Genomic DNA, 11,125 nt, shown 5'->3' on the forward strand with positions numbered 1-11,125 from the left:
ACATGTACTTGTTTTAAGCCTTTAATTCTGAGATACAAATATCATCAATGTAATGGACTATAAGGAATAGACTTCCACAGTCGCTGAGAAGGACACAGGGGACTAACCCTCCAGACTCAGTATAGTGTTTCATAATCCATTCATATTTGATAGTTTGATACAATTGATAACTTTTGAAGTGTTTCATAATCCATTCATCTTTATATAAAACTAGTGTGTTCACAACAACTGGTAACTACGGCTCGGAAGACTTATTTATCTTGGTTATAAGATTTATCTTGTCTAGTCTATAGACTACAGTCTAATAATGAAGGCGGAATGCAAGAAAAGTTACTAACGATTGAAAAACACAACAATAAATGATTTAAAATTGTTATTAAATGTATACTTCAGTAAACTAGAATTACAAATGATATCTGAGCCTACTGCCTCCAACCATCTTCGTTAAATAATGACTAAATGATCGATCTCTCTCTCTGTGTTAATCACTCAGTATTGTTGTTTGCGTTTGAACGTTTTAACGTGAACAGAAAAGAAGAGGATGCAGTATGAACTTTAGTCTGCAGTATGTACAACATAGTTGAGATGAATATTGACATGTTATTTTGCATTAGTAACATGGTCCACATCAGTCTTTGGTGTTGGCTGTAGTCAAGTTTTTCATACTGTCACTTTTGCTCTTTGAGGCTGGCCTCTAGGGAAACAGAAAGAGAACATGTCATTTTCCCTCAATGTGTAATACAGATTTTAAAGGGGTCAGAACAGAAGTGAACTTACGCCTGACGTTATGAGCTTGCACAACTCATCTCGAACCTAGTATGAAGAGAAATGAAGTAGAAGTTAGTCTGGCGGCAGATTATTAAAAAACAATTCACACAATGCAAAGCTATGCTACAATGTCTCAAAGAACACACTAAATACCCTTTTCTCTGCGAAACACCCAGTCAGCAAAATGAAGAATCCCTAAAAATGATTGAGTAAAAAGGTAAATTATGTTTTCTCTGTAAACGTTATAAATTCACACTAGGACATAAATGATTTGAAAGGGCTAGAAAACAATGTGAGTTTAAGTACCTGTAAGGAGTTGACAATGGTGAAAGTGTAATGGATGACAGGACTCATGGGATCCTTTGAAGGAGTCATCAACACAGCGAACCCCAGAGCCCACGTGACCCCGAACACGGGGGTGAGGAATACCACCGCCTTCATGATGCTCTTCACCATCTCCTTATCATCCTCTTTCCCTCCCTCAGGGATAGACGACTTCACGAGCGTCAGGATAACCACCGCCATGGAGAACATGTTTGTTAGAACGATGGTTCCCACAGGAAGGATGAAGGCGTGAATGGATCCCTTCAGGAGGCTGTTGTATATGAGCCAGCAGGTCTTGTCGTCGTGATAGTTGGTCTTGTCGTCGTGATAGTTGGTGTCCGTGTATCTGTAGTACACGTAAGTGGCTCCCACGATGACGGTGGGGCAGACATAGCCCAGGATGGAGGAGACAAACATGTACACCCGCCTCCTCAGCGGGCTGAAGACAAAGATGACCTGGTGGAGGAGCATGAGACTGAGGCAGAGCATCCAGAAGAACATGGCCGTGAAAAAGAAGTGTTTGCACACAGTCAGAACCAGGCACCAGGTGGGCGACAGGGCCTGAGGGAAGGAGGAGGCCAGGAAGCTGCAGTCTGCCAGGAACAGACACAGGGAGATGTTCACCATAGCTGTGTGGCGGAAGTGTGAGAGGTTTGACTTGACCACAGCGGACCACACAAACACCTCGATGACCAGGAAGACCAAGAGGGAACAGATGGACACTCCCAGACCCACGTAGGTGATCTCATCCAGGAACGGCAGGCTCACTGAGATCTTGGACATGAGCATGGAGAAGGAAGTCAGGTGGTTACACTCACAAAAGGTTTGGTTCCCAATGGATTCCAACCAGCAACCTTCCCTTGACCATTCGTTAGTGCTGGTGTTCCAGAAAACGCAGAACACCTCACTGTCCTCGGTGCTATCCTCGATTGGGGGGAAACCAAGCTTAATGTTGATTCTTGAGCTTGAGTTCTCCAGAATCGCCGTCAGGACGATACTAGGAGGTTGTGTGTCTTTAAATTTCATTTCTAAATTTTTCCCCAGTTCTTTCATTGCCATGGTTTTAACTGTCCCGGATGCATTCAGTATGACCGCTACATCGAACACCGTGTGGTTAATGGTTGTATTTGGTTCCACACGCCAGATCTTCAGATCCAAGTTCTGGGTGTTCAGATCCTGCGTGTTGTTCACTTGGATATTTCTCACCAATCCCTCCACGGAATTGAGGTACTTGGAAGACATGTCGTGTAACAAAGACTTGTCGGGTAACTCCCATGAGTTATTCAGGATATTGCTGGCTGCTCCAAGAAAATCCTATAAGATCATGCATTTTTTGTGTTATTTATGACAATACATTGTTAATTCCGTTATCTGATTTAGTTGCTTGAATGGTAATGATAGAGTATCAGCAGTACTTTTATTTGCACTATTTGTATGTCGCTTTGTATTAAAACCGTCTGCTATGTGAATGAAATGTAGTTTAAAATGTATGATATAAAGTGGATAATTGAAAAGTCATAGATCATCTCACAGGCAGAATAGACTCTGTCAGGCTGATGGTAGCTGATGCATCTGCCATGGTGTTTAGAACGTTGATGGACTCCTGCGTTTCGGCTCCGTTCATCTCGCTGCCTGAAGTTGAGGAGTTCTTCAAACCAGAGAAGATCGAGAGAGCGACGGCCTGAGTGGCCCCAAGGCCCTGCGCAAAGTCCTAAAGGAGCAAACAAAAGAGGGTTCAAGAAGTCTTCCAGTCATTGTCACATGAAGTGAAAAGGGTACTTTCATGTTCAACGCTGCTGAAACTCAATACTTACATTTGCGGCATTGGCAACTTTCTTTAAATTCTCTGAAATACATTTGGACAATATCTCTGACCATGTATTTCCCAAGCATGTACGCTCTATAGAGCCCACTTTGCCTGGTTCACACTCCTGACTGACCACCGTGCTTCCGCTGGGAGTTTTAGGCCACTTTTGATCAGCAGGACATGTAGTATCACCAACTGGAAGACACATTTTTTTCAAGACAAATATTACTTTGAGATGGTTAAAAGGAGTAAAGGTATTTACAGGAGATAAAATTGTAAAATGATTGTTTGTTTTTTTTTGCTTTTTAAAACTAAAACATTCAACTTTTTTGTAATCAGGAAAATGTTACTTTTGACCCTGAAAAAATGAAGAGACGAACAATGCACATACCGTAAACGACTGTTAAATTTATCTTTCCTTCCATATTTTTATGATTTCTGTTAGTAAATGTGAAGGTTACAGTTTGACAACATCTTTTAGGGGATGTTGGCTTGCAGTTAATGTTTATGTTGGAGCTGTAGTTGATCTGCGCCATATTACCTATAAGAGAACAAGTCATGGAATTGGATCTTTCTACAACCATAAATTAATCAAGCCAACATCATACAGATAGTTGATTTTAGGAAAATTCACAATTACTCGCACCATTGCGTCTACCTAGGATTAAAATATGAAAGATGAGACAAGTCCCTTATCCATGAACCCATTGCATATTTTGTAAAAGTAATGGGCAGCGATGTGAGCTTTGCTAACTAAATGCATCATGGTGGATGATGAGATTAGCTACATCTGGCCTCTAAGTAGAATAATGTCTACATAGTTGGTTGTAAGAATGTGGTTTGCATTTTTCTTTTTGAAGGAGGGATGGTTAGTGAGTTTTAAGCTAATTTAGGGTTTTGTTGCTAAAAGTGACGGATTGTCGCTCGCTCCATGATATCCAAACTTCCGCGTTGTGATTATGTTGTTTCAACCTTGATCTACCTGACAAATACTAAACAACTAACACATGTATTAGATGTAACTGCTTGGTTAAGCCAAGGGTTTGTAGTGTGAGTTAGGGCTACATATATTGAATTGTGTGTTGAACACTTGGTCGTTGAAGAAATGTCACTCCCAATCGCGTGCTTCAGTTTTACTTGTATTGGTTACAGTTTGCTCTCCGTTATTGTATGTTGCCTTGACGGTGTATGGCTCGGTTGTGGCCTGAATGGTGGCGTTGACCTCCACTGTCTTGTCACTCCCTTCAGAGCAGTCGACAGAGAGAGGGTTGGTGGTCATGGTGATGACATCTGGCAGCAGGGCCACGTCAAGCTGTGCTGAGGCGACATGTTTCACCTTTGGACCTTTGGAGAAGCTGCAAGTGTACTTTCCTGTGGGGAACAAAGTGTGTCAGAAGTGGGAGGGTGTGGTGGGAGGGGTGGCTGGTGGGGGGTGGGAGGGGGTGTGGTGGGGGGGTGGGAGAGGTGTTAAGGCTAGTTATAATTAATGTTTGCTACAGTATAATAAAATATTCAACAATAAAATACCCCTACTGGGATCAAAGCATCAGGTTTCCAACGCCGGAATCATGACGCTCACCTGCCCAGTTTCCTGTCACTTTTCTGATGATGATATTGGTTTTGGATGGGTGACTGGAGGAGTTTCCAGATTCAAACGTCACCTCTGACACAATCCCATTGTTGATATTTGATTTGATATTACCATAGGTCAGGTCCCATCCTGCACTGTCTATTGCTCGTCCATACGTGCAGTTTAGAGTCTGGTGGCTGTTGTAATCCACGATTTCCTTTGGGTACTGGATACTAACCAGGCCTTTGTGATGATTAAAACAATGAGATTGTGGGGGTTAGGGCAAATTCATTTTAAATGACTAATCCAGGGCTGCCAAACCCTCTTCCTGGAGAGCAGCAGTCCTGAAGGTTTCCATTTCAGGAAATGGAAACGGAAAGGTATTTTTTCAGAAGCAGGGTTGGGCAGCCCTTGAGTAAACTAAAAACAAATAATGAATGTAAAAATTCAGTTTCACTTTTGATATAGAAATAGATAATGAAGTTGTGATTTTTACCTGACGAGACAACTGTAATTGTGGCCTCCAATTTATTTTCTAGGGTTTCGATTACCCTATTGAGATTAGCATTTTCAAATAGGACGCTTAGTTCCACTTCAAAGTCAGCGCTTGTGGTCCTGATGACCCAGAGGGGAGACGGCAGAGACAGACAGGCCACAGTGAAGAGAAGGAGGGTGATCATTATGTATTTCAAGTATCTAAGGTTGGAGAGGACACCATAACTCGAATCTGCCACCTTGTCTACAAACCTAATCACCTCATCAGGCACACATCTATCAACATATCAGGCTAGGCTGCGTTTCCCGATAGCGATGGATCGTAGCAATTATCGAGCAAAAAACTAAACCATCGATATTTCTTACGTGCGTTCCCCAAACATGCGCGTAAGGTGTGAGCTAATCTATGCGCTTTCAAGAGTTACGAATTTTCAAGAGACACTTTAGCTACGATGTCTTTGAGAACGGCCCGTAAAACTAAGATTTGTCCTACGATGGATTCTACGATCGACTTAGGCTTACTACGCTTTCAGGAAACGCAGCCCTGGTCAGTAGCCTGCTATAAGCAATCTCTCTATATCAGCCACTCACATGTCTCTACCTTCACATCCCACCCCCTCCCCATCTCTTCCACTTCTCTCGAGCTTCCCTTCTGCTATCCAGACACCTGGAGATCAGCTTTATCCAGACACCTGGAGATCAGCTCTATCCAGACACCTGGAGATCAGCTTTATCCAGACATCTTGAGATCAGCTCTATCCAGACACCTGGAGATCAGCTCTATCCAGACACCTGGAGATCAACTCTATCCAGACACCTGGAGATCAGCTCTATCCAGACACCTGGAGATCAACTCTATCACTGCTATGCAGATGATACTCAGCTATACATGTCTATAAAGCCGGGAGAATTTCCACATGCTATGGAAACCTGTGTTTCCGGGTTGAAAACTTGGATGACTGCAAATTTCCTTCTTCTTAATTCGGATAAAACCGAGGTTCAAATTTTTGGTCCGAAAAAACACCGAAATAATTTATCCCATCTAACCTTAGACTTAGACGGCGTCAAAGTATCTCAAAGCCAGCTGGTAAAAAATCTGGGAGTCACAATGGACCCAGACCTTTCATTTGAGTACCATATTAAGCAAATCACCAGAACAGCATTTTTCCATCTACGTAATATTGCCAAAATACGAAAATTCCTCTCAAAGGATGATGCTGAAAAACTAATACATGCTTTTGTTACGTCCCGATTGGACTACTGCAATGTGTTGTTCTCTGGCCTCCCAATTACCTACCTAAAAAACTTACAGCGGGTGCAAAATGCTGCTGCTAGACTATTGACTAAAACTAGAAAGTTTGATCATATAACATCGACTCTTATCTCTTTACACTGGCTCCCTATCCAAGCCAGAGCTGATTTCAAAGTTCTACTACTAACTTACAAATCTCTGCATGGATTGGCACCACTGTACCTCTCCGGTCTCCTTGCACCCTATTGCCCCGCAAGGTCTCTAAGATCTCAAAATGCCGGCTATCTGGTAATACCCAAAGTTAAGAAAAAAACTGCTGGAGGTAGGGCGTTCTCATATAGAGCACCTCTTCTTTGGAACAAATTACCCATCTCAATTAAGGAAGCTGATACTGTCTCGACATTTAAAACTAGATTAAAAACGTTCTTGTTTAGTCAATTCTATGATTGTTAAAGGGAAGTATGTGTGTACTTTCTATGTAAACCTGGGATGTGTGCTTGCCTATGTGTGTATCACATGTAACTTTTAAATTTTAATTATAGCTTATGTTCACATTGCCCAGCTAGATGTTACAAATAAAGTAAACCTGTTACTGTATATTGTTAGTATTATTATTATTATAGTTCCGTTGCTGTATATTGTTACTGTTATAGTTTTTATTACTAGTTGGAGACAACGGGGGACTGGCTGTTTTCATCCTTATTCGTATAAGTATAACCTACTTTAGAGTTCTTTCCCCTGGAACAGATTTCATGTTCCAACTGAGGGGGGCTGTCGTTGTTTTGGTGTGTGGGGCTGCATCAAATACCCTTTTTGCTCTGTTAAATTGCTGCACTAGTCCACACTTGACCGGTGGGGATCTCATTCTATTTTGACTGTAACTGTTAGCTGCTCCTGGCATTCTCTAATCCCTGCTCTCCTCTCTGTCCCCCCCCCACACATTCCCTGTGGTGTGGGGGGTTTGAGCTGTCAGGACCTGCTTGGTCGTCGGTCTGCCAACGCTGAACCAGGTCGTCACCCGGAATCCAGTCTCCATGACGGCCAACAGCGAGTTTCCCGGTCCCATCCAACGTCTATAAAGCCGAACAATGGATTTTGGTGTTTCAAAACCCATTGACACTGTATGACTATGTTTAGCTTGTGTTCTACTCCTCTCTCTTACCAACCGTCTCTGGAGGAGGGGATCCCTCTCTGAATTGCTCCTCCCAAGGTTTCTTCCATTTTTTCTCCCGGTGGGAGTTTTTCTGGGAGTTTTTCCTTGTCTTCCTTGAGGGTTTAGGTTGGTTGAGGGGCAGTTCTATGGGCGCATGTGAAGCCCTCTGTGACATGCTTGCGTGTAAAAAGGGCTATACAAATAAATTTGATTTGATTTGATTTGATTTGATTATCCAGACACCTGGAGATCAGCTCTATCCAGACACCTGGAGATCAGCTCTATCCAGACACCTGGAGATCAGCTCTATTCAGACACCTGGAGATCAACTCTGAGAAGCCCAGTTGAAGCCCCAGGACTCATCCTCAACATCCATAGTCTCCTGCCTGGATCTCTCACCAACCTTCAATCATTCATTCATCCTTGTTCCTACTTCAGGTCAAACTAAAAAGGTATCCAGTTGTTGGTGTGGTCTTTGAACACGTGAACTATTTGCTACTGTCTCTGAAATACAGCTGACAACATCAATAGATTTCACATTCTTTGTTATCCCATTGTTTATTACCTTTCCCCAGTCACATTCAGTCCCTTAAAGCCATTCAGTTCTTGGAAGTGATCCGTAAGCTGTAAAGAGAAAAAGAGAAAAACTTGAACAATGTAATATGTTATCTTGTACTTAACATGATTCAGAAGTAATTAACTTGACATCAGATATTATGTCAAAGGATAATTTTTTAAATAAAATCTGTATAACAAAAGTATCCTACTTTCTTTGCCAGATCCGGTCCCGAGTCTGTCAGCTTGTTAATAGCGGTGACCAATCCACTGAGACAAACTTAACAAGATGTTTTTTTTAGCAATGGCATGTATATACAACATACAAACTGTTGTATATTATATTATTGGTGATATTCTGGTGCACCAACAATAACAGTAATGCAGTTGATCGAAGTTGGATTGCAACAACATCAATAAAAGTAGCTACCTGTCACTTTGGGTATGCAGATGTTGAAGTCAGATATGTTTGCAGAGCAAGATGAGTCTTTGCAGCAGCGCAGGCTGTCGCACACTGCGTTACTCCACACGTATCCAAAGGAACAGTTGCATGTACTCTGATCCCCAACTATCTCACAAACTGCACACACACATTTACATTTAGATTGGTATTTCGTCATTTAGCAGACGCTCTTATCCAGAGCGACTTACAGTAAGTACAGTGCACATTCCCCTGAGGCAAGTAGGGTGAAGTGCATTGCCCATGCACACAACATCAAATAGCCAGGCCAGGAATCGAACCGGCAACCTTCTGATTAATAGCCCGATTCCCTAACCGCTCAGCCATCTGACATTACCAACCAAACACGAACATCGACACTACCAACCAAATAAACACTCACACAACCCAGTCATAACTAAACGAACACACAACACAGTTTGTAAAGAACATTTATAATAAAAGTTGTATTTCATGTCTGTATGAGCTGGTCTTAATTGAATATATAGTGGTACTAATGTTGAACTACAACTATCCTATACTTTACACACCTCAATCCATAAAACTGTAAAATCTCTCACACCAAACACACTATGGTTAAAATAAAATAAAAAAATGTAACATCACCTGCTGTTAGGTTAAGCTTTGTGACAGAAAAGCTTCCTGGTTGTGATATCTGGGAGGGGTTTAAGGAGCCCAAAACAGTTGAGATGTCCATTGTGACGTTGCTCTCTATCACAAACTCAACGTGGTAGGTTTCTACCATCAGTGTGAGGTGCAGGGATACACAGAGAAACCATATTTAGTTTGTTGGTTGAAATCGAGGGAGATTTAAAGATTGTGTTACTTTTACTGGTCCCAACAACAGTCAGCTCTTCTGATCTTCAGCACGTGATTAACTTTTAAGGAATCACTTTAAATGTAGAAAAACTCACCGACTCCAGTCGCCTAAATTCAAGAAAAGAAAGAGTTCATGAAAAGGCATCAATAACTTAATAATCATATATTGACCGTGGGGGATCTCAGGGAGAAAATATCAGCAGTTCTATATCAAATCTCTTCTGAGCTTAGGTCCCTGCATATGAAAGGCAGTGCTGTGTGAGGTCCCAGAGCTGTGTGAGGTCCCAGAGCTGTGTGAGGTCCCAGAGCTGTGTGAGGTCCCAGAGCTGTGTGAGGTCCCAGAGCTGCTTACCTGAATGGTGAGGGCTGTGCCACACAGCACTATTAGACCGGTTAGCCACATCTTCGATCTACAGAACAAATTGAATAATAATAAAATGTATTAACACCCAAGGATGCTTTACAAAGGAATAAATAACAATATACATAGAACATACAACATACATGTAAACATACAGAATACAAAACAACTGATGTTGAAGTTGCCTAGACATTCATAAGGTAAAATACAATACAAAAAGAGGAAGGGTCAAATTAAGTAATTATATCATGAGGTGATATTACAGTGTGAATCCATGAAAATGACTGATTTGTCAGAAATATAAAGAATGAAATGGACAATATTTAGCTTTGATTTGGATTTGTTACCTTTTGCAATCGAGATTTTAATAATAATAATGTCAAACTTTTATTTAAAATGTTCATGTGTCTCATCTCTTTTGAGCTCTTTGCTTCGGAAGGGCACAAGGGTCATAGTCAAATTTTATTTTGCATCACTATTTTGCATGGAGCTCAATGATAAACACAACACCTGGAAATAACATGTACTTAACTGACCAACAACATCATAATATAACACACATGACTAATAGTGAGCATTATAATGTTTACAATTCAGTGTGTACCGAGTCTAAACTAAGGTAACCTTTAATTAACTATTACAGGGGGGAAAATCACTCAACAAATAGGTCCAGTTCCAAGAAGAACAAAAGGGTGAGGGTTAGGGATATCCCCCCTCAGATAGTTTACACCGTTATATTATTATCGATTGAGATGTTAATGTTGCACCATAGTATTATTTTTGTTGTTGACCATGCCTAGTAGCTGAGATGTGGCTACTTGCAAGTAGGGGGGGGAATATCCCTGTACTTACTGTAAGTCGCTCTGGATAAGAGCGTCTGCTAAATGACTAAATGTAATGTAAATGTAGTAAACACCAGAAAAATACTGTAGAACTCTGCTCTTCTGCTGTACTTGCTATGTACAGTATTTGTACATTTGGATAAAAAAAAATAGCTAAATTAGTCAAATGTACATATAAGTGCTGATTTTTTATTCATGTTGTTTACTTATTAAGGTTACAAAAGCAATATTAGTCCATAAACCAATGTCTCATCCCAAAAATGTATTATTATATTAATTAATATTTTATTATTGAGGAAATACTTACCTTGATGGTCAAGCGGTACTTAGAGAGAGACTGTGGCTGGCTTGTAAGAATCAATATACCAGGAACATCCTCCAGTTCCTCTGGTAGACTGTCAGGTCAGGAAGAGAACCAAACAGCACAGGAGCAGAGAACCCTCAGGCAGGAGGGACGCTGCCTCCAACAGTTATTTGCATTGATTGCATCAGTCAACACAGGCGTCCTATTATCTCCCATGAATATATTTGTCTACCAAATCAACACTCTCTCCTTCAGGAGGGTAAGGGTGATGTTTCAAGAAATGGCTGAGCTCTCCAGACAGTCTCTACATGTATTTGTCGACCTTTTATCCAAAGCAACATACATGAAGGGGGTTTGAACTTTCAACCCCATGACCTGCAGTCAAATAATCTCCCACTTAACATTAACCCCTCAT

General features: G+C 41.3%; 1 protein-coding gene across 1 annotated transcript; it reads right to left on the reverse strand.

Moving 5' to 3' along the window:
- Window positions 1-7: 7 nt before the first annotated feature.
- Window positions 8-10,859, reverse strand: adgrf3b (adhesion G protein-coupled receptor F3b). The gene is made up of 17 exons (XM_047021430.1): window positions 10,714-10,859; window positions 9,556-9,613; window positions 9,299-9,311; window positions 8,991-9,122; window positions 8,355-8,504; window positions 8,137-8,204; window positions 7,935-7,993; window positions 4,966-5,084; window positions 4,479-4,712; window positions 4,037-4,270; window positions 3,291-3,440; window positions 2,907-3,094; window positions 2,624-2,803; window positions 1,075-2,406; window positions 922-963; window positions 778-813; window positions 8-694 (listed from the first exon to the last, which is right to left on the reverse strand). Exons 2-17 carry the CDS (start codon window positions 9,604-9,606, stop codon window positions 629-631), a joined length of 3,054 nt encoding a protein of 1,017 aa, XP_046877386.1. The 5' UTR covers window positions 9,607-9,613; window positions 10,714-10,859; the 3' UTR covers window positions 8-628.
- Window positions 10,860-11,125: the final 266 nt, after the last annotated feature.

This window comes from Hypomesus transpacificus, chromosome 6, assembly GCF_021917145.1.
Source record: "Hypomesus transpacificus isolate Combined female chromosome 6, fHypTra1, whole genome shotgun sequence".
In the NCBI taxonomy this organism is placed as follows: domain Eukaryota; kingdom Metazoa; phylum Chordata; class Actinopteri; order Osmeriformes; family Osmeridae; genus Hypomesus; species Hypomesus transpacificus.

Excerpts from the sequence above, each read along its gene's own strand:
- adgrf3b (XM_047021430.1), bottom strand. The coding sequence starts at position 9,606 with ATGTGGCTAACCGGTCTAATAGTGCTGTGTGGCACAGCCCTCACCATT. Across the intron at positions 8,205-8,354 it reads CTGCATACCCAAAGTGACAG|TTTGTCTCAGTGGATTGGTC; the intron begins GTAGCTACTTTT and ends CATCTTGTTAAG. Across the intron at positions 3,441-4,036 it reads GCAAACTGTAACCAATACAA|GTAATATGGCGCAGATCAAC; the intron begins GTAAAACTGAAG and ends GTTCTCTTATAG.